General features: G+C 53.1%; 11 protein-coding genes across 11 annotated transcripts; 7 read left to right on the forward strand and 4 right to left on the reverse strand.

The window, feature by feature from the left end:
- Window positions 1-535: 535 nt before the first annotated feature.
- Window positions 536-2,487, forward strand: M409DRAFT_62422 (uncharacterized protein; the record flags this gene model as incomplete). The annotated part of the gene is made up of 2 exons (XM_033815167.1): window positions 536-2,310; window positions 2,361-2,487. 2 exons carry the CDS (start codon window positions 536-538, stop codon window positions 2,485-2,487), a joined length of 1,902 nt encoding a protein of 633 aa, XP_033673569.1.
- Window positions 2,488-3,341: 854 nt separating this feature from the next.
- M409DRAFT_62423 (uncharacterized protein) lies at window positions 3,342-4,600 on the forward strand (the record flags this gene model as incomplete). Its single annotated transcript, XM_033815168.1, has 3 exons — window positions 3,342-3,411; window positions 3,469-3,685; window positions 3,739-4,600. The coding sequence occupies 3 exons, from the start codon at window positions 3,342-3,344 to the stop codon at window positions 4,598-4,600; spliced, it is 1,149 nt and encodes a 382-aa protein (XP_033673570.1).
- A 39-nt stretch (window positions 4,601-4,639) lies between these two features.
- On the reverse strand, window positions 4,640-5,431 carry M409DRAFT_16644 (uncharacterized protein; the record flags this gene model as incomplete). The annotated part of the gene is made up of 2 exons (XM_033803700.1): window positions 4,640-4,658; window positions 4,713-5,431. 2 exons carry the CDS (start codon window positions 5,429-5,431, stop codon window positions 4,640-4,642), a joined length of 738 nt encoding a protein of 245 aa, XP_033673571.1.
- A 2,188-nt stretch (window positions 5,432-7,619) lies between these two features.
- Window positions 7,620-8,702, forward strand: M409DRAFT_16645 (uncharacterized protein; the record flags this gene model as incomplete). Its single annotated transcript, XM_033803701.1, has 1 exon — window positions 7,620-8,702. One exon carries the CDS (start codon window positions 7,620-7,622, stop codon window positions 8,700-8,702), a length of 1,083 nt encoding a protein of 360 aa, XP_033673572.1.
- Window positions 8,703-10,013: 1,311 nt separating this feature from the next.
- Window positions 10,014-11,083, forward strand: M409DRAFT_16646 (uncharacterized protein; the record flags this gene model as incomplete). Its single annotated transcript, XM_033803702.1, has 3 exons — window positions 10,014-10,155; window positions 10,213-10,973; window positions 11,051-11,083. The coding sequence occupies 3 exons, from the start codon at window positions 10,014-10,016 to the stop codon at window positions 11,081-11,083; spliced, it is 936 nt and encodes a 311-aa protein (XP_033673573.1).
- Window positions 11,084-11,285: 202 nt separating this feature from the next.
- Window positions 11,286-12,383, reverse strand: M409DRAFT_16647 (uncharacterized protein; the record flags this gene model as incomplete). The annotated part of the gene is made up of 1 exon (XM_033803703.1): window positions 11,286-12,383. The coding sequence occupies one exon, from the start codon at window positions 12,381-12,383 to the stop codon at window positions 11,286-11,288; it is 1,098 nt and encodes a 365-aa protein (XP_033673574.1).
- Window positions 12,384-12,724: 341 nt separating this feature from the next.
- On the reverse strand, window positions 12,725-13,840 carry M409DRAFT_16648 (uncharacterized protein; the record flags this gene model as incomplete). The annotated part of the gene is made up of 5 exons (XM_033803704.1): window positions 12,725-13,150; window positions 13,196-13,335; window positions 13,382-13,498; window positions 13,546-13,618; window positions 13,667-13,840. The coding sequence occupies 5 exons, from the start codon at window positions 13,838-13,840 to the stop codon at window positions 12,725-12,727; spliced, it is 930 nt and encodes a 309-aa protein (XP_033673575.1).
- Window positions 13,841-14,451: 611 nt separating this feature from the next.
- On the forward strand, window positions 14,452-15,497 carry M409DRAFT_62424 (uncharacterized protein; the record flags this gene model as incomplete). The annotated part of the gene is made up of 4 exons (XM_033815169.1): window positions 14,452-14,460; window positions 14,507-14,834; window positions 14,886-15,223; window positions 15,276-15,497. 4 exons carry the CDS (start codon window positions 14,452-14,454, stop codon window positions 15,495-15,497), a joined length of 897 nt encoding a protein of 298 aa, XP_033673576.1.
- A 1,965-nt stretch (window positions 15,498-17,462) lies between these two features.
- Window positions 17,463-19,016, forward strand: M409DRAFT_49231 (uncharacterized protein; the record flags this gene model as incomplete). The annotated part of the gene is made up of 4 exons (XM_033811184.1): window positions 17,463-17,578; window positions 17,777-18,098; window positions 18,181-18,594; window positions 18,633-19,016. 4 exons carry the CDS (start codon window positions 17,463-17,465, stop codon window positions 19,014-19,016), a joined length of 1,236 nt encoding a protein of 411 aa, XP_033673577.1.
- Window positions 19,017-20,741: 1,725 nt separating this feature from the next.
- On the reverse strand, window positions 20,742-21,628 carry M409DRAFT_16651 (carbohydrate esterase family 3 protein; the record flags this gene model as incomplete). The annotated part of the gene is made up of 2 exons (XM_033803705.1): window positions 20,742-21,301; window positions 21,364-21,628. The coding sequence occupies 2 exons, from the start codon at window positions 21,626-21,628 to the stop codon at window positions 20,742-20,744; spliced, it is 825 nt and encodes a 274-aa protein (XP_033673578.1).
- Window positions 21,629-26,122: 4,494 nt separating this feature from the next.
- M409DRAFT_49233 (uncharacterized protein) lies at window positions 26,123-26,797 on the forward strand (the record flags this gene model as incomplete). Its single annotated transcript, XM_033811185.1, has 1 exon — window positions 26,123-26,797. One exon carries the CDS (start codon window positions 26,123-26,125, stop codon window positions 26,795-26,797), a length of 675 nt encoding a protein of 224 aa, XP_033673579.1.
- Window positions 26,798-27,927: the final 1,130 nt, after the last annotated feature.

Consider the following 27,927-nt stretch of genomic DNA (forward strand, 5'->3'; position numbering starts at 1 on the left):
GATGGAGGGATGCTGTGAATAAGCAGGCCACAGCGGTGCAGGAAGAAAACACCAAGCGCAGGAATCACAGCATTGTACCTCGTCAGGTCTGTCGAGAGGCTGCTCCAATATGAATATGAATAGTATTCAGTTAGTGTATAGAAACAGCCAAAGAGCAGACGTGGAAATGGACTTATTTTCGCGGGCGTGAATGACGTAGAACTTTTTGGGTTTGGCGGCAGGGTTCAATTTGGTGCAGTCACAGGCGCTCAACCGCAAGAAATGCTTGTGCCCAACCTTCACACACCTATTATCCTCCGCCTACACCTCACATTCACTCTCCTCGCCACTGACCACACCGCAGCGGGCCTGCATCTTTGATTGGAGACCACCTGCGATTTGATTAAGCCTCTGTTTGATCCTCTCTACAGCCGCGAAAGAATTTGAGGCGGCAGACGGACCCCACTACACAAAGCCCACCACCGCCCTTGACCACTTTTCTCAAAGGCCACCCCTCCTCCTACAACACCACCACCACCCCCCTCACCTCACCGCCATGGTCTCCGCATCCAAGGCCGCCCGTGAGGCCAAGCGCGCCGCGTCTGGCAAGGAGCCCAAGAAGACAGCCGCCAGCAAGGTCGCCTCCAAGAACGCCTCCAAGGATGCATCCGCCGCCTCGTCCGTCAACGGCGATGAGACGCCGCCCATGATGGACGGCGACGGCGACGCGCTCCCCGACTCCAACAGCAAGGCAATCAGCGATAAGGTCGCCAAGCTCACCCTGCAGGAGGACAAGGACGGCATCTCAGACCGCGTCACCACCGGTGTGCTGGCCTCGCTCGAAGCCAGCCGCGACGTCAAGATCACCTCCGCCTCGCTCGTCTTCCACGGCAAGGTCCTCTTCAACGACACCACCATCGAGGTCAACTATGGCCGTCGGTACGGTCTGCTCGGCGAGAACGGCTGCGGCAAGTCCACCCTGCTCAAATCCATCGCCAAGCGCGAGTTCCCCTTCCCCGACCACATCGACATCTACCTCCTCAACGAAGGTGCGCCGCCTTCGAACCACGGGGCCCTCGAGTGGGTCGTTATGCAGGCGGAGAATGAGATGAAGAGACTGGAGAAGCTTTCGGAAGAAATTCTTGAAGATGAGGGCCCAGACAGCCCCAAGCTGGAGGACCTGTACGAGAAGATTGATGCCATGGATCCTTCTACCTTCCACACCCGTGCATCCCTCATTCTGACGGGTCTCGGCTTCAACAAGAAGACCATTGACAAGAAGACCAAGGACATGTCCGGTGGTTGGCGTATGCGTGTCGCTCTCGCCAAGGCTCTCTTCGTCAGACCTGATCTGCTCTTGCTCGACGACCCAACGGCCCATTTGGATCTCGAGGCCTGCGTGTGGTTGGAGGAATACCTCAAGAAGTGGGACCGCACGCTCATCCTCGTCTCCCACTCGCTCGACTTCTTGAACGGCGTCTGCACCAACATGATTGACATGCGCATGAAGACGCTCATGTATTTCGGTGGTAACTACGACTCATACATGAAGACCCGCTCCGAGAACGAGGTCAACCAGCAAAAGGCATACGAGAAGCAGCAGGAGGAAATCAAACACATCAAGGAATTCATTGCCAAGGCCGGCACCTACGCCAACTTGGTGCGGCAGGCCAAGTCGCGTCAAAAGATTCTCGACAAGATGGAGGCCGAGGGTTTCATCCAGCCCGTGCATCAAGACCGCGTCTTCACCTTCCGCTTCGCCGATGTCGAGAAGCTGCCACCGCCGGTGCTTTCCCTCGACAACGTCACCTTCTCCTACTCGGGCGAGAAGAAGGACAACCTGTACGAGAACCTCGACTTTGGTGTCGACATGGACAGCAGAACCGCTCTCGTCGGTCCCAACGGTGTGGGCAAGTCGACCCTCCTTCGTATCTTCACTGGCAAGCTTTCTCCCACTTCTGGCTCCGTTTCTCGACACACGCACTTGAAGCTTGGCATGTACAGCCAGCACTCTGCTGAGCAGCTCGACCTGACCAAGTCTTCCCTTGACTTTGTCCGTGACAAGTACCCTCAGATCTCACAAGACTACCAGTACTGGCGTCAGCAACTGGGCCGGTATGGTCTTTCTGGTGAGTCACAGACGGCCATCATGGGCACGCTGTCCGAGGGACAGAAGAGCCGTATCGTCTTCGCATTGCTCGCCATTGAGAGCCCCAACATGCTGTTGCTCGACGAGCCTACCAACGGTCTCGACATCCCTACCATCGATTCGCTCGCCGACGCCATCAATGCCTTCTCTGGAGGTGTCGTCGTCGTCTCTCACGATTTCAGGTAAGTCATCAATCTCATATCAGCAGATATCCGTACTAACAACTGTATAGATTGCTCGACAAGATCGCCAAGGACATCATGGTGTGCGAGAACAAGACAGTCACGCGGTGGGACGGTAGCATCACCGAGTACAAGAACCACCTGAGGAAGAAGATGATCCAGAACAAGATTTTGTAATGGTTGGGTCGAATTCAACCTTGCATTGAGCTCGTGACTTGCCGAGGTTTACTACTTCCCTATCGCGCAGTAATAGAACGCATCGGCATGATACACTTTGCGTTTCACTGCGTATTCAGCATGGATACGACGATAGGCCCTGGGACGATGCATTGGATGGGAGGGATAGAGGCTCGGCTTGCTTGACCCTAGGCGTTGAGGGTGTCTCATGATAGATACCAAAAAGAATGAATATGTTTTTGAGTGATGCATGTCGTTTTCCTCCCAAGTGGTATGTCTCGTGTGTAATGAGCAGGGATGTGTTGAAGAAGTGCCGCGGGTTTGTGTCTACTCCTCTTTGCTGCCAACACCCAGCTCTGCCGACTGTATCATTGCGCTCGTCGATCCATCGTTTTCATGTCCTTACACCACCCACACGACATTCTCTTTAGCCCTGACTCAACGCCATGCCGCTTTCTGATCTGCTCTTCACTCGACTTGACAGGACAGGGGGTTTCGAGGTGTCGCGACTCCGTGTTGTGAGCGATGAGAACTCCATCTATATCACCAGCTGGTAAGATGTGTAGGTGAGGCTGGAAGAGAAGAAGGCAGTGAGTGGACTGAAGAGGCTTGCTCGTCCGTTGTCGATGAGCAGCACGTTGAGGACGATGCGCTGCTGAGCTGAGCAGCCTGCCGGGAAACCTTCGTCCCGGTCAGCCGCAGGACTCACAAAATCACAGCCACCACTGAAGGAATCTGAAATACCCGATGCAAAGTCGAGGCTGAGGACGAGGGTACATATCCACGACCATGCCGATGCATTCTCGACGACGACGGTGATGGAATCCGCCAAAGTGGACCTCAACGGCAAGAAAATGCCTTCTCGAAGACCGCACACCAAAACGCGCCATGGGTGCAATACGTGTAAGATGCGAAAAGTTCGATGTACGGTGGAAAACGCAGCCTTGATCCTTGTATCCACGTTCTGACATGATCCTACAGGTGACGAACAGAAACCCATTTGCAATAACTGCACCCGTGGCAATCGAGCGTGTAGCTATCCCAACCAGCAGCTCCTCTCGATACCCTGCAATCTCGCCAACTCGCCCCAGGACGCCAGAGATCAGATATTCCCAGTTCGAGATATGGAGCTGCTGCATCACTACACGGCGTTTACGTACAAGCTCATGACTCAGGATCCGGAGCATCTCTGGCTGTGGTATGTATATTGAACTCGCGCATACTAGTCTCCCATATTGACGTCGTTCACAGGCAAGTCTACATCCCACAGATGGCTTTCTCATATCGCTTCCTCCTCCACGGCTTGCTCGCAATCACTGCTCTGGACCGACGACAACAGGCCGAGGAGTCTCAGAAGGAAACATTTATGCAGTTAGCACGCTACCACCAACAGCATGCCTTAACCCACTACATCCCACTTCTACAAAACATCAACGAAGAGAATTGCCACGCCTTGTTCGCATTCTCCCTCATTCTGGGCGCCTCGTGTCTGGGCCTCCTCCATGGTGATTTGGTGGAGAACCCCCCCAATGTCATTAGTCGCTTTCTCGACATCTTCGATGCTCTGCTGGGCGCCACAGCTGTCGCCGTCGAGGCGCAGCAATGGTTGCATGAGGGTGAGCTATCCATCATCATGAGCGGCATCGTCCCAGAAATTCGCGACTTCTGGCACCTTAATGATGGAGCCAGGAAGGCGCTCGAGGGATTGATCAGCTGCGTGGGCAATGCCTGCGAAGGCTCAGGCCCCAACCAGTCCAAACGAGACGCTTATCTGGACAGCATATATGCTCTCGGCACCATCATGGCTCCCGCGCCCAAGAATCGACAGCTGAGCATCGTCATCAGCTGGCCCGTCATGGCCAAAGCTGAGTACATTGCTTTGTTGAAGCGGCGAGATCCACTGGCTCTCGCTATCCTCGGCCATTGGGGCGTTGCTCTGCACCTTTACGGTCGCCTGTGGATGCTGGAGGGCCTTGGGAAGCGATTGACGCTCGCGGTCTATTATGAGGCAGACCCGAAGTGGCGACCATGTCTGGAGTGGGCCAAGGAGCGGATTGAGGAGCCTATCACGCAGCAAGTCACGCCCGTGGATCACATCGTTTCGCCGCCGTGAGAAGCATATGACTTTATTCGACAGCAGAAAGGCTCATTTTCACTTCTTGAGATCGTCGCTGCTCAGATAATTAGCATTGGGTTGGAAAGACTTCCAAAGACCCTCCACTTACACCCAAACTTCAAGCTCCGCGCTGAGAGGCACACCCAACCGATTTGCGAGAGCAGGCGACGAGATATTGACCGTACTTTTCGACGGCCTCAATGCATAGCCTCGAAGTCTCTGGGACGAACTCGTGTGTCGCTGGCCATCATACGGTCCTCGGCGTTGCTGGTGTGGAGACAGAAATCCTGCCTCGAGGGACTTTAACGAGTCATCGTCCGAGTCGGAATCAAGGTCGTCATATGCAGTGTATCGGCTGTCAGGAAGCACAAGCGAAGGAGCCTGGATCTGAGGCAAGGCGTCGGATGCTCCAGAGTTGCTTCTCTGGCGTCTGGTGGATGCGGTGGCCGGGCGATCTTTGGGGCTGTCGATTCGCCTCGCACAATCTTCTGCGACCTCGACAGAATCGTCCGAGACGAGATAGCGGAAGCCAGTCTCGCCAGATTTCAGCGAGAACGTCGAGATGGTGGTCGCTGGTGAAGTTGGGCCGTCGTTCGCATATTCCCCATGCTTGATGGGCCGGATGTGATGGCGGAACGGACGACGGCGACGTCGAGCACCATTGGCAACGGCAAGTGTCAAGCGCGTGAGGTATTCGGGTTCGTGTTTGGAGGAAAAGTACGATTCGGTGTCTGACACGTCGAGGTCGTCTTTTGTCTGCATCGTCGCCGGCTGCTGCTTCCTGGCCGGCAGGGGTTGTGGATCTGGTTGTTTCCTTCGCGTGGGCATGTCTGCAGAAATGGCTGAACGAGGGATTTACATTTCCAATAATTGGCCAGCAGAGGTGAGAAAGATGATATTTGCTCTACGCGCAACAAAATAGCGCGTTGACGTCGAGGGGGGTGTGGGCTTTTAGCTCGAGCAACAGCAACGGCGATGGCGACTCTTTCAACGTGTCGAAGGAGTCGGCCATCCACTGTCAACGGTCTGCATGTGCCCGTCTCCAGCATGATGATGTGCTGCCAGAGCCAAAAACAGACGCATTCGAGACATGTCGATCTGCAGCGTCGCTGTAGTGGGTGCCGCTTGTGATTCGCTACCGCAATGGTTCGCCTGGCGTTTGTGGCTTGCGATGCGGTCGTCCAATCGCGCCGCTATCCGTTGGATTTCTTTCGCGAACTTGTGCCTCCTCCTTTGGGGATGCAAAAGTGGCTAGAATTGGAGCTGTGGTTCTTGGGGTTTGGGTGGTGGGATTCTTGGGAGAGATGTGGCTGGACCTTTGTACTGTTTGTTCACTTCAACGACAGCACAACACCGACCAGGACTCGAACTTGGTCCGTCGAAAGAAATGCTCACATGCGCATACGCAGGAACAAATCCTCACAAAATCCATCGTTCGCATAGCAGCTGCATCCGTCCCTTTCCGCGACTCCTCCACCTCCTACTAGCCACCTCCTGAGCGGAGGAAGAACGGTCCCTGAAAGATGCATATGCATGTCCGTCTGCATTGTTCCGGTTCGACAACTCCAAGAAGTCAAGACTCCTGCTCGATTCTCGGCGCAGAGCAACTATCGTCATCTTCTTCGGCCGTCAGGAATGTTTGTGGACGACCATGACCAGAAGATGGGCTCCACGGTCCAGGATGCGAAGGAGCTTCCTGATTCGAACATTCCACTGCGTGGCTTTGTCGATCTCGCCGCTATGAGAGTTTCTTATATTGACTGCTTCTTCGGCAATGATGAAGGGGACTCATCACACCTTGGAGAACAAAAGAACATGACCAAACGGGCTTCCCATTCTTATTGTGCGTTTGAATAACACTTTGTCTCCGAACATAAGGGAAAACCGTGGAGCCTGACCCTTCAGAACTTATCATTCGCCTCATTTGTGAGAATGCTCCAACAATCTGAGATCCTGCTGGCGCAGACGTGGCCCGCTTAATATATTAACAGCGCCGTCTCTTCCTGCCCAAGCTTCACCGCATTCGTGTCTGTTCGCTAATTTTGCACGATGGTGTTGGATGACTTGCGGTCGAATGGCTCTGCGGTCTGGAGGCTCTTTGGGATAAAAGGGGAGGTGGTGCCGCCATTGCGTCTTGGTCCAGCTCTTGGTTAATCGCACGATTGCACGAAATGCTCCTGTGCCAGTCAGCTTCGTGCTTTTGAACGACATACCGGTGGGAAAATGCCAGCTTCACAGGTAGAAGGAGCCCGCCATGGTGATTTGGATGTGTAACTGATCTCTGAGTAGAATGGCTCGATCCGATCAATCAAAGACGGAAAACCAACACCACCGCCTCGCTTCGAATCGAGATTGAACAGCGACTCGACGAGCCTCTTATCCGTGTGGCTCAATACATACGATCCGGACTCGAGAGCAACAACGCCATGCTCGGAGCGCACAAGCGACTGCGGCTCCTCTCTGCGAGGGGGCAAAGAGCTGCCTCAGACCCCGTGCTGCCAAGAGGCGAGAGAAAACATGTACGCTTTGACAAGGCACAGTCAGGATGAAAACTCACGGTCATTAGCGAACGGAATATCAGTCGGAAAGCCATTCGGACGTTCGCAGTCCTGGAGACGTCGCTGGATCAGCTTTTGGAGAAGTTGAATCGAATCGACGAACGGCTGCAACGTGTGGAGCGGAATCACGAGCAGAGTCGACGAGAGGCACAGCACTAGCCTTTTCACCGCCGCATGTAATTCTTGAGATGGTGAATGGCGGGAGTATTAGCCTTTCTGGTTGTCTGGTGACACTGCTCTGAATATTCACCTACCGGAGTTGGTCCGTGCGAGTGCCTACGCTCCGACTACTTACAGCGCCACGCTCAACTTGCACCTCTTCTCGCAACACACCCTCGACCTTCGGCTCGCAACCTCGACACATCCCTTGCGGCCAGATCGCTATCCTCTCCCCAAGTTGACAGATTCCTCGCAACCGCATAGCCATTCTTCCACCACCGCGAGGACACTCGTCAATCATGGCGAACGTCGAAGTTGACTCGGCGCATAAGCCGCCTACTACCATCCTCACTCTTCCTCAAGAACTGCAAGACGACATCCTCGACCGCGTCCTACTCTCCACGACCGTCCACATCGAGGAAGGCACGCGCCGCGACTTCTCACCCGACGACGAGGACATGTTTGGTCCCCTCAAGCGGAAGCTGACCAATACCGACATATCTCGCTTGTCTGACCTCCCTCACGAGATCGCATCGCTCAAGCTCGTTTGTCGTCAGTTCGCAAAGACGGTTGGCGGCAAGTGGCATTCCAAGGTCACCTATCACTTCCCGTCCACCATCTCCTTCATCGACATTCTACGCCAATGGCCAGCCAGCAAAGTTAGCTCCCTCCGCTATGCCTATATACGCAACTTCGACTGCATTATCACGAACGATTACGGCTTCATGGGCATGGACATTAGCAGTGCCCTCTCCTTCTTCCCTGGCCTACAACTCGACACTCTGACTGTTGACAACATGGCTCTGGCTCCCTCTGGCCAGAATGTCGCCAATCGTGACGCTGGGTACTCCATCATCCACTTCGAGCTGGAGCGACTGCCCTTCACCAATGGCTGGAAGACCCTCGAGTACCTCTCCGGACCACTTTGTCTCCTTCCGTCCCAGCAGCGCGAGTCGGAGGCTAAGGTAGCACAACACAAGACTGAGAAAGAAGAGTGCGACTTTCACCTCGACATCGTGGGAACGGTCCGCCCTCAGCTCGGTCATCTCGCCGAATTTCGCGAGCGCATTGCAGACGGCTCTGGTGTCCCGCCTTGGGTGGCCGCTCAACTGGTGGAGTTGGACGAGTGGTATGCGAAGCACCCAGAAGCCGGCAAGCCGGGCGAATTCCCAGCGAAGGAGGTCAAGGAGGTCAAGGAGGTCACGGTCCGTGTTCAGCGCGGAAGCAAGGCAAACTACGCAGAAGATGGGTCGGGCTCGCACAACTCCGACGAGGAACTGTTGAGGAGCTCGAATTGGATGGAGGTGAGGAAGGGTGAGGACAAGATCATCGACGATAGCATGCACACGCCATTCCGTAGCCGTGCAGAGCAGCTGAAGTAGGCAGGGGGACAGGCTCAACGCTCTTCGTGAAGTCCTTGGCGACTTGGATGGAAGAGACGATGAGATGCGATACGATGCGATTTTTCAGATATCCTTTGAGTGATGGACGGGATTGGCGTTGGTTTGGGCTTCTTTGCGAGCGGAGGCAGAGGTCTTAGACAAAGCTCCCGCCTAGTTCTTGATTCTCCGGAGACGTAGCGAAGGATTGGTCTGGATGGAACTCGAGGCAATGGCTAGTCTTTGCAATGAAAAGTACTGTTTACGCTTCACCTTTTCCTTTCGCTTTCCACTTCTGCCCTTCACTTCTCGGTTCATCTCGACTGACGATCACAACACAGCTTGGCTCAATCTCTCCACACGGCTCTCACTGTCACGAAAGTAAGAACATACCGGTACATCATCCCAACGACATAGATGTCCGTCACATGCAAACCAGGCGTCGGCGACAGTCGAGTCGTCTTTGTCGATCTTGAATTACAGGTACTGATACCGAAAAGCTGGGAGACTCAATCATCTCGCTACCACTGTTTCACGACCATGCCATCTGGCCCGTTGCTGGCTTTTAGATGCATGACGCCCTTGTTTCATGCGAGCCAGAGATTGCTCGACCGTAGAACACTATGTATAGGATCTTCACATTGTTTTTGCTGTCGCCTTCTGGAAATGCTGCACTCATAACACACCAAAGACACCCCATGGATACGCCTGCACGATGGAGCAATTGCAAGAGGAGAGAGAGAAAAGCGCAGAGCGAAAAGTCGTCAAACGACGCTCACAACACCACAACTTCCCTTCTAGGCTACTTCCTCCAGCTTTCTGGATCCTGTCTCAGATCACCACGATGAAACATACCCAGATCTGGAAGTCGATCGGGCTGCATGTGAAGTGTGCCAGCCCGTGTGGCGGCAGTGCCTGCAGGAACACGACGAACCGCTGCGAACGGGTTGACGGGGCAGCAAATCCACATGGCTGAAAACGTTCATATTGCTTCTTCATCTTCGACGCTTCTGGAGCCAAGGCCAGAGCTCATGGTGGCTTGCTCGAATATGTGTTCTTGTGGGCTGAGTCCTAATCCAGACTCGATGCAGGCACGGAAGTCTGCTTGGCACGTTTAGATGGTGGTCTGGTCAATTGCTCTGGCCTTGTGTGGGTTTAAGGCGTGGAGAGATATAAGGTGTCAACAGCGGATCGAGCGTGGTCGTGAAGTTCGTCGTAGACCCATATTAGCCATAATACATTGACTTCCTGTTCAGTTTTTGTTGCGGCACTAGTTCATTCATGATTGCTGCATAGCTTTGTATCATTCAAAACATGCTCAGTCGCCTCGAGACTGCGTTATGCCTTGGACGGGAAGTCTTCGATGCAGAATTGCAAGATGTGACGGTATTGGAAGTCGAGAAGACCAGGCCGATATTGCCAGTCCCACGGACACTTCGTATTCTCGCCCTCCATGGTTCGTTGAGACAATTCTGCAATCCTTGTGCGTATCCTAACAGAATATCTTCTCTAGGCTTCGGACAGAGCGGCGAGTGCCTTCGCATAGCCATGAAGACCGGACAACTGGGACAGATGGTGTTGGACTCGATCAATGCAGATCTGTTAGACCAATATGAGAACGTGGAATGGCTCTGTCCTGATGCTCCTCTTCAGCTTGTCCCCGATACCAGATATGAAGACGGATCGCTGGACAATGTTGACATTTTCGCCTGGTGGCGGGTGCTCGACTTTGATATGCAACACGAGCATCTTTACAAGAGCTTGACATATCTCGCCGGGTATCTTAAAGAGCATGATCCTGTTGATGGCATTGTCGGCTTCTCTCAGGGCGCCGCCGTCGCCATGATGCTGGCTGCGATGTGTGACGATACACCACAACGACGAGCCGCTCTCTTGGCCCAATGCGCACCTTTCTCGATACCACCACCGCAAGCGCCGTTCAAGTTTGCCGTTGCATGCTGCGGCTTCCAAAACGCTTTGCAACACTACAGCGGCTTTTACACCCCCAGGATCACCACACCGTCATTAAATATCGTGGCAGAATTCGACACCATGGTCAGCGCTGAGCAGAGTGTCACTCTGGCTCGGGCATGTACAGAGTCAACCATGATCCACTTTCGAGGGACACACCATGTCCCCACAGCCCGAGCTACGTTGCGTGAGATGGCGGCGTTCATTGCCAGTTCCTGTGCTCGGAAAGCCTTCATGTCTCCGCCCACGGCCACATATACTTTGCCATTCGAGTGCATGGAGGCCAAAGAATTCTCGACCACCGTCAGCAGGATTAATTCAGACGGCTCACACCCCCCAACTCACTCACTGACTTTGTCGCCCTGTTCGAGTCTATCTAGCATCGGTTCGAGACAACGAAGAAGCCGTCTTAGGATTATCAGGCGAACGACAAAGATTTGCAGGATTCCAGGCGTTCGGGCTGAAAGTGGCAGCACCTACGTATGAGTCTGCTCGATGGAGAGTGGTTGAGGTCAGGGTCGACGAAAATGTGTGGGAATCAACATCTGTTGCAGGTGTTCGTTCGATACAGATCGAGGGAGGTTATTAAACTGTACAACATACTCTGAGCATTGATCAGCTTCTCAAATCCCGACTTTGGGTCGGTCCTGCTTTCTCGTCGACCTCCATATCTTGCACGTTCTTTTTCTGAGTGATTACCAACCACAAAGTCTGTGCACCAAGCTGCAGCTGTGATGGAAATTCACCAATGCTGCTACTCTTCCCTTTGCTCTGCCGACTGGAAACAGGAGTCAAGCGCGAGCTGCTAGCCTCAGGCTGGAGTGAGGACGTCGACCGCTCGCCATCACCACTCTTGACAGGATCTACCCGAGCTTGCACATCACCTATCCATTGCCGCAGTGATGCCATTTGCTCCACAGCATCGCTGCTTTGACGGCCTCTTGCTGTGCCAAGGATGTCATGATAGGAGGTCCCCAGGACGGTGGCCAGTTCAGAAGTGTCCAGTAGGAGTGCATGCAGTCCTCGTCGGTGGAACCAATCTTTATTGGCAGCAGCAACATAGACGGTGGCTCGCTCTCGAGGGGTCTTCGGCTTTTGAATCAGACTAAGAGGTGCGTTGAAGACAGAGCCCACGGCATGACCGACTGTCCCAAAGGTCAAACCCAAAGCGCCACCAACAATGCCAAACGGATTGAACTGCTTGGCCGACTTGCCCATGGATTTGAAGGAGCGCTTGACGTTGGTAACGTATTGCTTGTGGTAGTCTTGGATGCTCTGGGCTACGTCTGATGCGTGATGGATTGCTTGTTGAGAGACCTTGGCAGATACGAATGCAGAGAGTGTGTCGACAAAGGCATACCAGCTCTCTGCAGGAATGCCATACGTGAGAAGATCGGTTGGATACGCAGAGACAAAGGGTGCGTCGGGAGTTGGTGAGCTCTGTGGAATGGCCAGGGGTTTCTGAAAGTCGACGGCCGTTTCGTATGTGGGAAGGTCTGCGGTAGGAAAGTTGAAGGGAGCTGATGTTGTGGGTCCTTGGCTGTGAGTAGACTTCTCTGGAGGGAGTTGCGCTGTCGTGTTTGATGGCTCAGGATTTTCGTAGGTTGGAAGTTCCTCTTCGTTCAGCGTTTCCGTCTCCAAACGATCCGAACCGGCGTCAGAAAGATCGTCGGTATTAGTGCGTTGAGGTCGGGACGGTTTGAAGTCGGCCATGTTGGAGTGTTTCTCTGCCATTGCAAGTCTGAGATTCTTCTTTTCTCACTTGTGAGCGGTGAAAGGCGTAACTATTATAGTCACATCGCCAGCTGAAAAACTACGTCAATGCGAAAGAGAATGGCACAGCCATGCATTGGGGCGGTGTGATTGGCCTTGTCGCTACGCATTCCCGCCAGAGGTGAGGTCGCTTGGTAGGCAGCCAACTTTTCAGCTGGACCCATCATTCTTCCGCGGGATCAAAACATCACGTGATGCGAAGCCAAACTCAATTCGGGAGCGACTGTGGTCTGCAAACATCAACAACCATTCATCTCATCATCAATGCACGCCCTCGTCCTCTACTCTTTGAAGTTGACCGCCACAAACTCCTTCCAGCTGTGTGGCTTCCTCAAGCCAGCCTTCGCCACAAGAGCATGTCCCTCATCGATGGCATTTTCGGGCTCTCCCGCGTAGTAGCCGGGATTGTAGATGAGCTGCCAATTGCCCGTCATCTCTTCCTTGGCCTTTGGAGGGAGGAATGAGCTCCACAGGTCCCAGCCGGGATTGTTGTAGACGGCCTTTCTGCCAGTGACTTCGGTAAACGTGGCGACCGCCTCGTCTGGTGTCACATATCCTCCACTGGCAACGACGCGCTTGTTGAGAGTCTCTGGGAGCTGGAGAAGGATGGCGGCTACGAAGAGACCAGCGTCAGATCCGATGTCGATCAGTGGAATTCTCACGGTCCCTTCGAATGGCAGACCCAAGGCGTACTCCCCATTGGCGTTCTGCCGGTATCAGTCAATGTTCGGGCAGCTCTGGAAGCGACATACCTTGCGGAAGAAACCCAAGAAGAAGATGTCGAAGACGGAGGGCATAAAATACGTGCCTGGTACTCCAACAGATCGGGCATATTCTTCAATCTCCGCTTTGCCATCAAAGTGCTTGACAGAAGTGATGCGGCCGTTGGTTTCTGCGATCGTCAGAATCATAGAAGCAGGGGTGCGTGGAGTGCTGACCTTTGGTGACATTGACGAGCGAGGAGAAGATCAAGCGCTCGACATTGGCTTTTTTTGCGGCGTCAACGATGTTCCTGCCCTGTTTGACCTCGATATCCTTGTTCGCCGTCTCCCAGACTGAAACTGTCAGCTATGAGCCGTCCCAAAAAGTCGCCACACCCTACAGTTCGTAACTCCAAAAACGATACTGGACCCTTCGACCGTTTTGGCGACGGACTCCTTGTCATTCAAGTCGGCCTGGGAACGAATCAGTCCGGAGTTGGATGCACAAGCGGATGAACGTACAGAGACGACTTCGACTCCCTTCTCTTTCAACCCCAGCGCTGCCGCTTTGGTTACATCACGTGTAATGGCGCGAATCTGGTACGTCTTTGCAAGCTGAGGGTGGGCGAGGATATGATCGATGACTGAACCGCCTTGTCCGCCAGTTGCTCCAAATACGGTAAGGATCTTGGACATTTTCGATTGCTGGGTTCGCTAAACTTGCGTTTCTCTTTGGATGAGGTTTGGTGGTGCTGCTGTACCCTCGACCTCTCCACGATGGCCTTATATTCGTCTTTCGCCTTCGGCTTGGGAGTCGATGCGGCGCCGGAGTCCATCATGTTGTTGGACGTCGCCGGTCTAGTTGTTCGAGAAGCGCTTCGATTGCTATTCACCATGACAGCAGCGACTCCGAAGGCTTGCTGTGCTCTTGAAGAGCTGACAAAAAAGACATTTCGAGTTCTCTCCTGGAGTGCCTGCCTCACTATCGGTCGGTTCCAGCACTCGTGCCGGAAAAAGGCCTTAATTTCTAGAAAACGTGTGCTGAAAGCCTGAAAGAGGACCATTTGATATGGATTTCTCGGCGCTGGCGAGGCGCCGGCCGTCTCTCTCGGGGCTCTTGACGGAGCCGATGTGCGCCGACACCCTGATGCGAATGCGAATCACAACCTCAGGTATGAATTCTAATGGCTTTGTTCGTATGATATATGGTGAGATGAACTTCAAGATGGCGACGAAATCAAGAGGTTACGATCAAGTTATAGCCCGAAATAAGGGCCGTTCGGGTCGCTTGGATAGGGTTGGGCAACATGGGTCGTGTGAGTCCGCTCCTTCATGACAGCGGCACCCGGTTAACATCCATAGGGCATGGCGAAGAACTTGATCGAGAAAGGCAATCTCGAAAGCCCCCTCAAGTTGTACAATCGAACGACCACTCGTGCAGTGGCCTTGAAGAACGAAGTGGGCAGTAGGGCGTCAATCGGGACGAGCATTGCAGAGACAGTTGCGGGAGCCGACATCATCTTCACCAGTCTCAGCAATGATGACACTCTGAAAGAAACCATGAGCCAGGCTTTACAGTCAGAGATCGTTGGCAAGACGTTCGTTGATTGCTCGACAGTGCATCCAGAGGCTGCGAATGATCTTGCCGAAATGGCTTCGAGCAAAGGGGCTGATTTCGTCTCCATGCCAGGTGGGTAATCCATTCATGCACAAACATGGACCCGTCTCACAGCTCTCGCAGTCCTTGGATCACCTGGTGTTGCTGCAAGTAGCCAACTCCTCTGCCTGCTATCTGGATCATCCAGGGCCATTGATCTGGTGAAACCATACATCACCGGTGTCATCGGTCGCCAAATTATCGAGTTTCGGGATGAACTAGCTGGCAAAGGTCAAGTCCTCAAGCTGATAGCGAACATGTTCATTCTGAATGTTAATGAGATCACCGCGGAGGGCTTGACGTTCGCGGAGAAGGCTTCAGTGGATCCTCACAGGTTGCTTGAGATGCTTTCTGTTTTATTCGGTGGTCCTTATAGCGTCTACGGTGCGCGGATGATCGGTGGAGATTACCACAAGAAAGAGGTATGGTGGAAATTCTTACTTGATACCTTTTGATGAGACTGACAGCTTGAAGGCACAAGTTCCTGTTGGGATGGCGTTGAAAGATGCTCATCATGCGATGAGAGTCGCTGAAGAAGTCAAGTCGACAGTGCCGAGCCTGCGTGCTGCTGCTGAGAACCTTGAAGCTGTGAGAGATCAGCGAGGGCCACTCGTGGATTCGTCAAGTGTGTATGGGCTATGCAGGTTGAGAAATGGTCTACCATTTGAGAATGTTGTAAAGACAACGCGAAGTTGAGCGCGGCACTGATTGATCAATATCCTGCCTGTAGTTAACCACCGACTTTCGATATTCATCAAAATATATCTCAAGTCACGTTGGAGTTCATGTCTTGGTCAATACTGGACGTCAGGACACATGGACCGGGTTATTTACAACATTGGATCATCTATCTGCTCGAGTGTCCGTGGCGTGGTGTTGTTTGCCGCATCAGAGCGACAAATAGATGGAGGGGCACATGCTGCAGCGGGACTACCCGCGCGCTAAGCGGCGCGCTAAGTCTCCTGCCCATTATTTGGCGAATCTCAGCTTCGTCGTGGTTTCGTCGCTACAGACACTGCAGATACACCATCTGCGACCATGTCGGGGCGATCTCCTGCTGAGTCGCCGCGAGATCCAAAACTGATTTCATCTAAGGACCGCCTCCGCAGCCTCACCTCCTGTTTCCCGATGCGAACTGCAGGTCTGCGGCAAGACGTGTCCGCACCTTCACCTCAAGCGTCGCAGCTCCCACCCGCTCGATCAAGCCATGAGCATCAAGCACCACAGACTCGCCTCAAGCCCGCCCCTGCGTACCCATTTGGCGAGCTCTCCCCTACACCGTCGAGCGTCGAGGCTGGACAGAGCACCAGACCGACACAGCGCCATCCAAACCGAGCTCCTGACCCAGAAGGACTGAACAACGACGTGCAAGAGCGTCTTGCACAGGTCGAGAGGTATGTTGCATCGATGTCTGTCTCTCGAGTTGTATGACTGACTTCTTCAGGATGCTCCGCTCCATCGAGCCCGACCCAACCCTCGCAGAGTCCGCAAGACTATTAAGTAATCTGGAGCACGAGAGTGTTCGTGTTGAGGCGGAGTTCCGTCGACAGTATCCAACAGGTTCAGTCAACCAAGGTGATGGAGGTGCTGGGTATGTTTGAGTATCCCTTCCTCCTCGACTTCATCTGACTAACTTCATTCAGGCAGCATGATTGAGTCGAGTTAAGGCGAAGGGGCAGAGAGATGTAATTGCCAAGATGATGAAGTGAAAGTGTGGTAGACGCTATGCATTATCCAGAGGAAAAAGGGTAGTCGAGAACGCAAGCACAACTTTGACCTATGGTCAGTCCTGATATGAAACTCAAAACACAATTCTGCAGTTCGCATCTCGTTCAAGGATAAGTGAACTCGTCTTTCTCTGGATCCTCTTCACTCGCAGCGTATCTTCGGTTCTGAATGCTTCATGGCCCCTGAGTGTGGTCATCCTCCGAACAAATCCAGGCAAGTAGGGCACGCCAAGCTGCCGATTCGTTGGTACTAGCCTCTGGGTACCCTCATTGTCGCGCTCAAAGTATCACATGTAGCATTGTCATCCCTCACCTCCTTGATCGGACCAAGCTCTTGCTCGTAGTTCACAACGGCTGGACAGCTCGACAGTCTTGGGGATAGAGTTTTATAGCAAGGAGAGTACGTTGAGCTACGGGCATTCATTTATGAGAAACGTAGACATGGAGTGTAGAGCTGAAGTCAGGGGACGCGTGCTGACATCATTTATAAGTCATCAACCTTCCTTGCGCACACCATTTGGACATCCATTCCGCGACTTGGTCAAGAACAATCAGTGGGCAACAGGGCCGTGACGAAAAACGCCACACAGATTCTTCGGCAACCAGTACAAGGACAATACGACGACCAAACTCATCCAGCCGAAGTACGCCCAAGCCCATGTGACAAGAAAACGTCCCTATACATGCATCACAAAGCCTTGCAACTTCGCGAAGACCAGAGGCCAAGCTCACTCGACGTCCCTCACCCAGAGTTTTCGAGCACGAAGAGCGCTGGTGGCGCAGCCAAGATTTTGGGAAGTTGAGACTGCTTCGCTGAAGAGAAAGCGGATGTTGCTCGCCTGAGACACCTGCTGCCGTGGCTCAATATAGTCGTCCGCTGGATTCAAACGCGCATCGCCGTCTATGCATCATCGTCTGGTGCTGAAGACGCGTTATGGCGCGATTCCAGCCCGTGCTCCGCCAACCGTCAACTCCCAATAAGACGCAGAAACCCAACCTCATACTGATCGACCTCGTCGCCGCCATTCTCCCCTTCTTCATTCCTCGCAGGTACGAGCGCATGCTTCAAGCCCTCCGGTCGTGCTTAAGGTGAGCATTTTGTCTTTCTTCCCCTTACCATTCTCATCCACCCCGTGTCACCGCCCCATCGTTGCTCATTCCTGTTCGACCCGTTTCACTCTTTCCTATCAACGCTTCACGAAGCTACAATGACGCTGAATGTGAGCGTTCTTCTCTTGCAGAACGCAGGCAAAGGAGGTTCTCGTCCATCTTTTCATCTGCTGTACAGCGAGCGTTCGGCGCCTTGACGCTCAACCTCGCTCACCACCCTGCACCACGCTACTCCACGCGACCCATCGACCAGGCCATCCACATATCCACGCCAGCCATTCCAGCCCGACGACTACACGAGATGGCCTCTCAGAAACGCCCTGCCTATGCTAGAGCCGTGCTCGGCGGTGAGGACGTCCAGGCAGCCGCGAAAGCCAGAGCCGATGCAGCCAAACCGTATGCTCGGCGGCTTGAGGACATACTTCGCGAACTGCCGGCGTACGTGGAAGACGATGGAGAGGTATGTGGTCTCAACGTGGAACAAACAGAAATCTTATTTGTCAATATTGACGACTCTCCTCGGCTACGACATCGTCAAAGAGCAAGAGCAGTTACGTGACGAGAACCAGCAGCTTCGTGCTCAGCTCGAAGCCTTCAACAGCGCCGGCCAGACACAGACATCTTCGACCGCTCAAGCTGCTCAATCTACCCAGTCAATCGGCGCACCTGCCCGGACCATCCCTCGCTCGAGCGACCTCACCCGACCAACGTCGGCCGACGAAGCCGACATCCACCGACTCGAACAAAAGCGGGACGCTCTGCTTGGAGAGGTGGAGAGACTGAAGAAGAGCAGGACGAATGCGTGGTCAGAGAAGCCCGACGCTGAACAGCAGTTGCGGGCTGCCGTCGCAGAGCAGGCTCGAGCAGAGGAATTGCGTAACCAATACGCGAGCAAGTGTGCAGATGCGGAGGACCAGATTGAGGAGTTGAAGACCCAGAGAGAGGAGCTTGATGAGGTTGTCAATGAGCTGGAAACCAGAAGCATACCCTCCAGGACGACATCCGCAACTTGGCCGAAGACAAAGAGGAGGCTTCGCGTGGCCACAATTTGAAGTCCATCATGAAGAGTGGCAGGGAGATCGCAAAGGGACTCCCCACCATCACCTCCACGACCAGCAGCAGCGCCGCGCGCTCGGAGATTCTCGACCACGGCGCAACCCTGCAGGCCGCTGAGCAGCTCATGTCTCGCTACCTGCCAACGGATCCGGCGAACAAGCTCCAGGGAACGATCAATACATTGTACGGCGTCATCCATCTTGATGCTGCAGACGTCTCCGCTGCTGCACCTCCGATCGAGCCATCCACCGAAGAGGGCCTCAATTCACGACCTGGAACTGCAGAGCAGTCCACGGCCGCCATCGTGTCTCAGCGTAAGTGATGGAAGATGCGCGCGACGATGCTGCCAACAAACGCGACGAGTTGGAAGTGCAGGCCGAGCGCTTATCAAGTGTAGTCGACACCAATCACTTGACAGCTCTGCGAGACCAGCTGCCAGTCCAGGGGCACGCGCAGCATACCACCACCTCGAGGCCATTGGCAGAAATCCGACTCTCCGAGCGCGAATAAAGCGCAGTCCAAGCGGCCGCGGAGAGAATCATGGACCGCTACTTCCCAATGAACCCGACATCAACACAGTAAGACATGATCTTTGTCTTCCACGAGGCGATTCACAAGTAGCACATCTCGACCAACACGTTGGGGAAGACGGTGGTCGCTCTGAGAACGCGTAACCAAAGCCTGTTGGAGGCCTATGCCAATGCACTTCAGGTCGCGACGAATCTGACGCGTTGGCAACAGCAGAAGCAGCTGCTCGTTTACTGGCATCGTCACGACCCCCAAGCGGCCAATCTCCACCGATCCTGCTGCTGTGCTCAACAAGAGAATGATAGTCTGATTGACGGCGGTACTCTTGTTGGAAGTAGTGACCATTATCATCGTCATCCACTTGCACCACCACCCTTTCACCGAAATAGATTGCCGCCAGCACTCTCCATCGACCAACGACCGCCAGCAGACCCTCCTAATTCACCTCGACACTACTCAATCCGAGCCTTTCTTTGCATAGGACTGTTTCTTGGTTGGCAGATGATCGCGTTCTGCTGGGAAAATATGAACGCTTGACATCCATTCAGCCCAAGATAGACTCCATCGTTACGTCCAGCTCGAATCGCGAGAGCATGCATTTTCAACTGTCCAGAACGAGGTACATCGGGAGCATCATGGGCACAGAGGAATCCAGTAGGCTTCGAGACACCATCGAACTGTTAAGGCTTTGACCCGCTAGCACCCGACTGGCTGGGCGCCTTCCTCGATTCGATGCTCTATGGCTTCCTGCTCCGCTCACCTGGGTCCGGCTCAGCCTTGTGCAACGCTCCACCCCTGCTGTTGACGCCAACGCTCCTTCATAGATTTGATATCCCTCGCAATGTACTGACACTAATTAGGCTCTAATTGACACTGTAACTCATCATCGTACAATGGCAACTGGAGAAGGAGCTGTAGGATAGATGCTGGCGCCCTCGCACATGGCCTGCGACCTTTATTTGCCACACGGCGCACTGACATTGCTTGCATTCGATGACTTGCCACTCGGCGAGATACTTGAACAATTCCTGTACCGTCAACATAATCATCCCTTGTGCAACGGCGGACTACGCTGGGTGCGATGGAACCCTTCGATATATTCCCAACTCCTCCCGACCGTGTGACTTTCGTCTACTCTGCCTACACTTATTTGCCTGGCCGTCGGATCTCGACAACCACGCCCTACGACCTCGACTGTCGCTGGGCCTTCGACGACGTCTATCCTGCCAAACATGGTATACATTGGGCGCTCTGTTGGGGGCGTCCGGACGTGCTACGTGTAACAATGCGGGCCTGCGACTCTGGGCTGGGTGGGTGCGGTTCTGCGAATCCAATGTAGGCTGAATCCAACGCACGTGCGATTGATTGGGCCCTTTCGGTTCGTGTCCTTAACATTCGAATCCACGCTCTACTGTCGTTGTATTGCCGGGTGTGCCTGCCGCCACATCGCTACACCAATGTTGACCCCAATTGACCTCTCGGCATGACCTGGCGCACCTGGACTATCAATCTGTAACACTTATCGCTTAAACCACCCTTTGTGCGTCGCTTCGAAGAGAGCCTCGTACCAATATCCCGCTACCTTCCGATATCCTTCATCCTTAGGATGGAAACCATCGTCGTTCAAATCCGCGCATTCCTGCCACGTCCCATCGATGTTCCTAATGCAGCCCTTCTCTCCAATAGGACTCAGATCCACCGTGAGTATCTTTCTCCCTTGCTCAGCCTTTCTTCTTACCATACGTGCAATCGCCGCGTTGTACACGTCTATGTTCTCGAACCACACGAAGTTGGGCGACCAGATGATCTGAGCGACGACGAGGACGACGTTGGGGGCGATCGAGAAGATGTAGTCGACCAAATCTCCGAGTTTTGCCGGCGCGTCCTCCGGTCCAACGATGTCCGGTGATCGTAGTGGGCTCATGTTGTCGGTGCCGACATGGAGGAGGATGACGTTAGGGTTTTTCGCGAGCGTCGACGTCATGTTCTCTCCGGCGCAGAGAGAGAGCACACTTTCGATATCGGAGCTGCTGTAGCCTTCATGGTCGGTCACCGGCGCAGTGCCGGTCTTTTGGGAGCCTTGTGAGACGCTCAGTCGATGGTGCTTCAAGAATCATGTGTTCGAAAAGATCATGTCTTACCGACGAATTCGACCTTCCTCCGGCCGCAATCTGTCTTCAGATGCTCATAAAGGACCATGCGGTAGCCATTATTGTCGCTGCTACCAAATCCTTCCGCAATGGAATCACCCATAGCCACAATGCGAAGCGGTGTTCTGGGCGAGACCTCACATGCATTGGGCGTCCAAGTGACCTCCGTTACCGAGGAACCCGATCTCGACCATCCAATGATGAAGATGGTGAGCAGAATGGCCGCGATGTACGGAGCCCATCGCCGTGGGAACATGTCGTTCGTTGTGGTGTATTGTTTGTGTACGAGAGCATGGTTAATGGGAGGAGGCTGGGGAAATCTCAAGGACTTCTCCTTATCGACGAGGAAGAGTGGTCCGCGGCGGGGTACGATCTGCATTGATGGCGCAGCGCAATAGAAAGCTTAACTTTCCAGAGCCTCGGCCTCCCGAGCCGCCTACCAACGTCTCGCCAACGATCTCTGACTGCAAAGCCTGGTCCATAGTATCTTTCAGGCCATGTGTGCCAGCTCCTAGCTTCGGTTCCCTTATTTTCCTTTTCTTCACCTTCTTCGGCCCTTCATTGGGTTATGAGTCCTTATTTTTCCTTTTTGACCGTTTCGCAAAGCAGAGACGCTTTCCTTTACGTCCCTTATTTTGGTGTACTGTTTGGTTCATGTTCAAGAGGCGGCAGTATGGTCCAACTGGCGAAATGTAGCATGTCATTGAGGCCCCGATTCTCCATACGCCGCGCGGTCCGCATCCTTCGCGCGTGTGAAAATAGCCTTTGCCCTTTATGCCAAGATTCATCTGCCATGCTTTGATTGGGCGCCAGAATCTCTGCCAGAAGCACTTGGAGCAACACATCTTGGTGCTTGGGATGGACCGTAAAAAAGAGGTGGGCGAGTTCACATACATACTCTGTGCGGCTGGAGACATGGCATGGCATCTCCACCACCACCTTTTCGGTCCTACCTCGAGCATTTCGATGTGTCTGATCATCGCTAGAGATGCTCCCAAGAAGGTGATTGATCATTCGCTGCGCAATGCTGTTGGCGGTGCTCTTCGCCTTGGAAAGGTAGGAGGATATTCTTAACTAAAGCACTGAGCTATGGGAGAGATATTCGCCAGCTTCGCCTTCTCGCCACACTCGGATCTACTTTCATCGCACAAGCAACTCCAGTGGATCTGCGCACTATCCTGGCTCAAGGTATGGTCTGCAGTCTTTTCCGTGCCTCTTTTATTTGCTTGTAGTCGCGCCACTCGCATTCACGTCGATGAAGAGTCTACCATCTTTCGCCTGCGAAACTACAACTGCCCTTCACGAGCCCTCGTCCTGGATGGGAGTGAGTTGTATCAATGCAGACTCACCACCAGGATGCCATTGCCAACTCCTAGGCGCCACGCATGCCATTGTTGTCTTCAATTCTCCTCCTCGCCACGTCTTCCAAAGATCAGCATGCAGAGCACTCCCGACCGCCGCTATTCCCAGCGCCGAATGGCATTGGCCTCTTTCTCTCAGCAGGAATCCTCCTGCGTTACCCTCCTTACTGCTGCCGCCCTCCACGACACCTTCTCGCCTGGTCAATCGGCTGCGTTCAGACTGACTGCCGGCTTTCACTCGGCTGGATCGACAAGGCCGCTCGAAGCTATGGACAGGACAAGTCTAGTGGGTTGTGGGTTGTGGCGTCTGGAGAACAGCCAGATCGTTTGGAGATGATGATCTTGCTGGCGGGATGGGCGCAAGCTCTCAGCATTCAGGCCTTGGAATCGTGGCGCTGAGTATCACAAACGTCTCACTCACGCGAAGCTTCCTCCGGCTGATTTATGAGAAACCACATCATCTTTCGTCAACAGGCACATCTTCATGGAAGCTGCATAAGTTCAGGCGGGAACTGATTGGTTTCGAAAGGCTTCGACACAGCTCTACATGCTTGGTCTTGCATCGCGGCCACACTTGGAGATTCTCTGTCAATCTTCGCAAAGCCTTGACGTGGTCACCAACCGTTGTGAGAGCTGGATCACGGACGAAGCAGCAATGGCCAGCGACGCTGGAGAAGGAAGAGCATACGACAGCTTCGATTCGTCCCCATCTTGCTCCTGTACAATCAGCCAAAGATCAAACAGCGGAGGAGCTGTAATCTTTACGTTCACCTCCAAGTCCTCACTGCGCTCTGGCTGTATGCCTGTTCCAGGGCCGAGGAATGGCGAAGCACCCACGACCCTTCCTTCCTCACTCATCAACTTCATCCCTTCATTACCCTTCAGCACCCGTCAAGGGAGGACTGCTATCTTCTGGCCTTGCGTCAACGAAGACAACGACCTGTAAGTCTGGTGCTTGACTTTCGCTTGCAACCCAAACGTCACCATCTCAACGCTTCGTCTCATTGTCGCTTTCGACTGCATGCTCAATCAACTTCTGGTCCTCAGCAACGACCAGCGCATTCACCTTCTCACTGTCGCTTGCTCTACCAGCCCTCGCTACCGCACGATCTTGCTGGCGTACTTGCGGTTTACTCCCCTCGAAAGTCATGCAACCACCTGCAGCTCAGATCGCCAGCGGCTTCTTAAGGGATTTTCGGTCGGCAACCTTGCTACTGAAGCATGGTTCTTTCCCAGGTCCTCGACCGCGCTCATCTTCGCTATCGCCTTGCACTCAGCGGCGTCAACAAGAACACCATTACTTGTGGATTCTGGCATTGAGAAGCACACAGTTCCATTACGTGAGAGACCTTAATACCAACGCCTTCGCTCCTTGACTTTCGTTACCCTCTACCCTCACCCTCCTCTAGCAGTATCGACGAGGCACACACGGGCGTGGCATGACGAAAAGAAGTGCCATCTACAGCACGCTATGCACCATGAAGCGGAAAGGGTGGGTTTCAATTCGCAGGAGTCGGAAGGTGGAGGCGGGCGAAGGTGACGAAGACGGAAGTGAGGGAGGCGAAGATCTCGAAGGTTAGGAGTTCGAGGACGCAGATGAAGATGAAGAGTCAAATGGGGACAACACATCAGAATCACTGGGCTGCAGACATCGGCATGCACAGGCGGCGACCGATTTCCCTCAGCAAAGCGATGAAGACCTTGCGGCATGCCAGACCTTCTCCATACTTACTCGTCGGAGAAGGCGTGAATACGGGAATCTCGCTTGTTCTGCTGGTACCCTGCAAGTGCCCAGCCCTCTCACCGCTCTTAGACGCTGGTGAGACTCATTGGAACGTACGACCACCACATCCTCATCAACATGTCGAGGGCCATTTGATCTTGCGGACGAGGAAGGAAACTGGCTCATGCTAGACACATATATTCATGTACTCGCTAAGTGATCCACGCTCAATCACGGTCTGTGATAGAGTTTTCGCCGGCGCCTTATCCCTACTACTCGCCATTACGGCTTAAGCTTAATCTAGCACTTTTCCCACCTACCTCCGCCTATGCTAGACAGGAAATTAGTCGGCTTCTATTTTGGGAAGTATTATGGGACACTGTCTAGAATACTCCTGCATTGCAAGCAGCATTTTTGTGAATAGCGTTATTTTGGACCTGTTGCTACACGCAGTAATGCCGAATGACCTATACGGGTCACGTGCGGCACGTGCAGCAGGTCCGAGCGCTCAAACACCCATCTCTGAGCCAAGAGCCGTTTGCACGCACAGACACGATAAGGGTTATACATACAGCGAACCACGTGCTAAAAGCGTTGGACCGTACGCCCAAAACTGGCGAAGATATCACCATTTAAAATTCGAAATACCGATCTCTTGTCTTGCAAAAAGTAACAAGAGATGAACCAAAGCGAGGCGCAGATAAATAGACCACACAGCAGAGGCTAAACTCGTGCACATCTACGTTCATAGGTCGAATTACAACGGCGACCCATCGATATCAAGGGACTAACTTGGCAAACGGTCAGAATGTACTTCGACGTGCGGAAGCAGCGCAGTCCATGGAGGATTGACTAAGTTATAAGCCTTCAAAGTTCAAAACACCGAGCCGTGATATCTAAGTTCAAACCAGACGGCGGCGAAATCGAGAGGAATCGCACCAAAGAACGTCGAAATCATCCATCGCCCTGTTCTGTGCTTGTGCCGGCTCTAACTCATTTGAAGGAGATGTTTGGGGGCTGAAACCAGCTGCGCGTGACTCGAGAGTGTTGTCTTGGCACTCTCGCACACGCAGCAGCCAGCCCAAAGCAACGTAAACACGTGCGCTATATACTATGTACTGCGGCTAGCTTCTAAAATCTAACAAATGGTGGTAAATGCGCAGCTAGTGACTAGGTCGCTCTCTAAGTCGCCCTATAGCACTTAACGAGCTAGTAACTAGTAGGCCCTAGCGATATACGCAATATATAACTGTTTACTATATAAGGGTGTAGAGGACGGGTTGCCTGCTTAAATCGTAATCTCCGGCCGCAGGCGATAGGTAATATGCAGGAGTAAGTAGTAGATATCTCCACCTTGCGCATATGCCTGCCTAAACAAATCTGGGCGCAGGACAGACTCAATTCTGCAAAGCGTCCCAAAATGGAAACCGGCCAGTTTCTTGTCCAACACTGGCGTGGGTGGGTGGGAAACTGCTTGCTTAAGCTAGAGCCTGATAGCGAGTAGTCGGATAAAGGAGTAAGAGCAGTAGCTGATTCCTGAACCCTAGTACTCGCCTATACGCACAGACCCCTCTCTTTTCATGCTCTCCAGCAAAAATAGTCTAAACTTCAATCTCTCGGCATCTAATCAAAGAATCAGGGTCATTGATTAAGAATTCGTCGAGATATGGGCCTTCAAAGTTCGAAAACCCGAGTCGTGATGAACCAGATGACAGCGGGATGGGGCATGTGCACGCTACTCGAGCGACAATGCGGAAAAACTCAACGTGTCGATATCGAGCCAGCAAGCAGTCAAAAGATACTTCAAAATGTGCCACAACACATATCAAAGAACCACGATTATTCATCGAGAATTCGACGATATATTGGCCTTAGAAGTTTCCAAAACCGAGCTTTTGAAGGCGAAAATATGCGGGAGGGTCGACTGGAAGACAACCATAGACGCCCAAATACAGGTCACTCAATTACAGGCTTGAGATCAAAAGGATGTGACAGCAGAGTAAGGAATGGGTTCAATGAAGAACTGGCCGTTGGGTCCGAGAGGAACAAGAACGACATGTGTGATTTGGGCGACAGTGCGGCTATCTACAATCTCAGGGCGACGGCACACAAAGACGAGATCAATCAGGATCACAGATGTTTGGTCAGGGTCGAGGTGCAGGGCAGCATCCAAGCTGGTGGGAAGGTGAGCTTGCTCTTAGCGTCCACCGACAACGACAACGACGTGAACGACCGACTCCCGAAGCTATTCTTCCCCACGAAAGTCCACGCATCTTCGGCGCTTCGGTTAGGGGGGCACATCGTCGACATTCTGGTCACAGGCTTGGGCAACCCGACTTGAGAAGCTTTCGGAAAGGTGGGCAGCAGGCAATGATGAGGATGTGAGGATAGGCGGGTGAGATGCCCGCAAGACGGCAAATTGTACATTAACAGGCATGAGGCAGGTGGGAGGATACACAATCGGCGAATGCGATTGTCGAAATAGTAATGTCATTCTGGCAGGTGCAATTTACGGGTGGTAACAACGTTCATCTAGGTGTACCATTTGCTTTCCATCGGTATTGCAAACTTCAAAGAGCTATATCTCCTCTAGCGTTCGACTACTGTTGCTCATCTTTTAAGTCGGTAATGCACTTCATTTGAGGTATCTTTTGACGCTCTGCAGCCTTTTAATGAGGGCAGCCATTCTGACAACTGCCGAATGCGGAAGTTGCGCTCGGCGGTGTCTAGAATGGATGGGCCCCCTAGAAATGTGAATACGTGTAGTATCTCTCTAATTGAGGGTGTGGTGGGTGGGTGCGAGCCTCCCTCTACGATCAGGCTGTTAAAGAAAGAAGGAGGAAGTTCAGTCAGTAAGAGGAGAGGCCTACACCTTGCTGCAGAGCCCTGTATTTAAGTTCGGTTTTGAAAACGTCAAACTCGTATAACTCAGCCAGTTTTGAACATACCAACTTCGTATCAACACGTGTTTATCGGAACAACGTTCTCTATTGCGTCAAAAAGTCAAAAAAATATGTTCAGATCGCAAGAGTTCGGTATTTTGAACTTTAGAAGCGTTTTACTCCTTAGTTTCGCTTCGTAGAGCCTTCAACTTTTGGCTAGCGAATCTTTGCGCGCAGGTCTACAATCCCCCCACCCGTCGTGTTGGATGTGGGGCAAACCAACAAGACTTTGATGAATGTGGCTTCACAGAAAGACCTATGAGTCAGATTTGTCGTGTGTCTGTTTCTGCGAGAAGCTCATTTGGGTGCTAGATGACTCCAAAGTGATCTACAACCAGGAAAGTGGGGAAGTATCACGTTCAGTAAATGAATAATTCAAGCTGTTGCAGAGCAGGAGCTGCGAAGAGCGGACTGGCAGACTCTAGAGGTCATTGCTAGCAACATTGCAGATAGTCAGGCTGCGTTTTGCGGGCAGGAGTTCCAAAGCAGAGGCGTTCAGCTAGACTTGAGGGCTGTGTGGTGGGGGGGG

This window comes from Zasmidium cellare, assembly GCF_010093935.1.
Source record: "Zasmidium cellare ATCC 36951 unplaced genomic scaffold M409scaffold_2, whole genome shotgun sequence".
In the NCBI taxonomy this organism is placed as follows: domain Eukaryota; kingdom Fungi; phylum Ascomycota; class Dothideomycetes; order Mycosphaerellales; family Mycosphaerellaceae; genus Zasmidium; species Zasmidium cellare.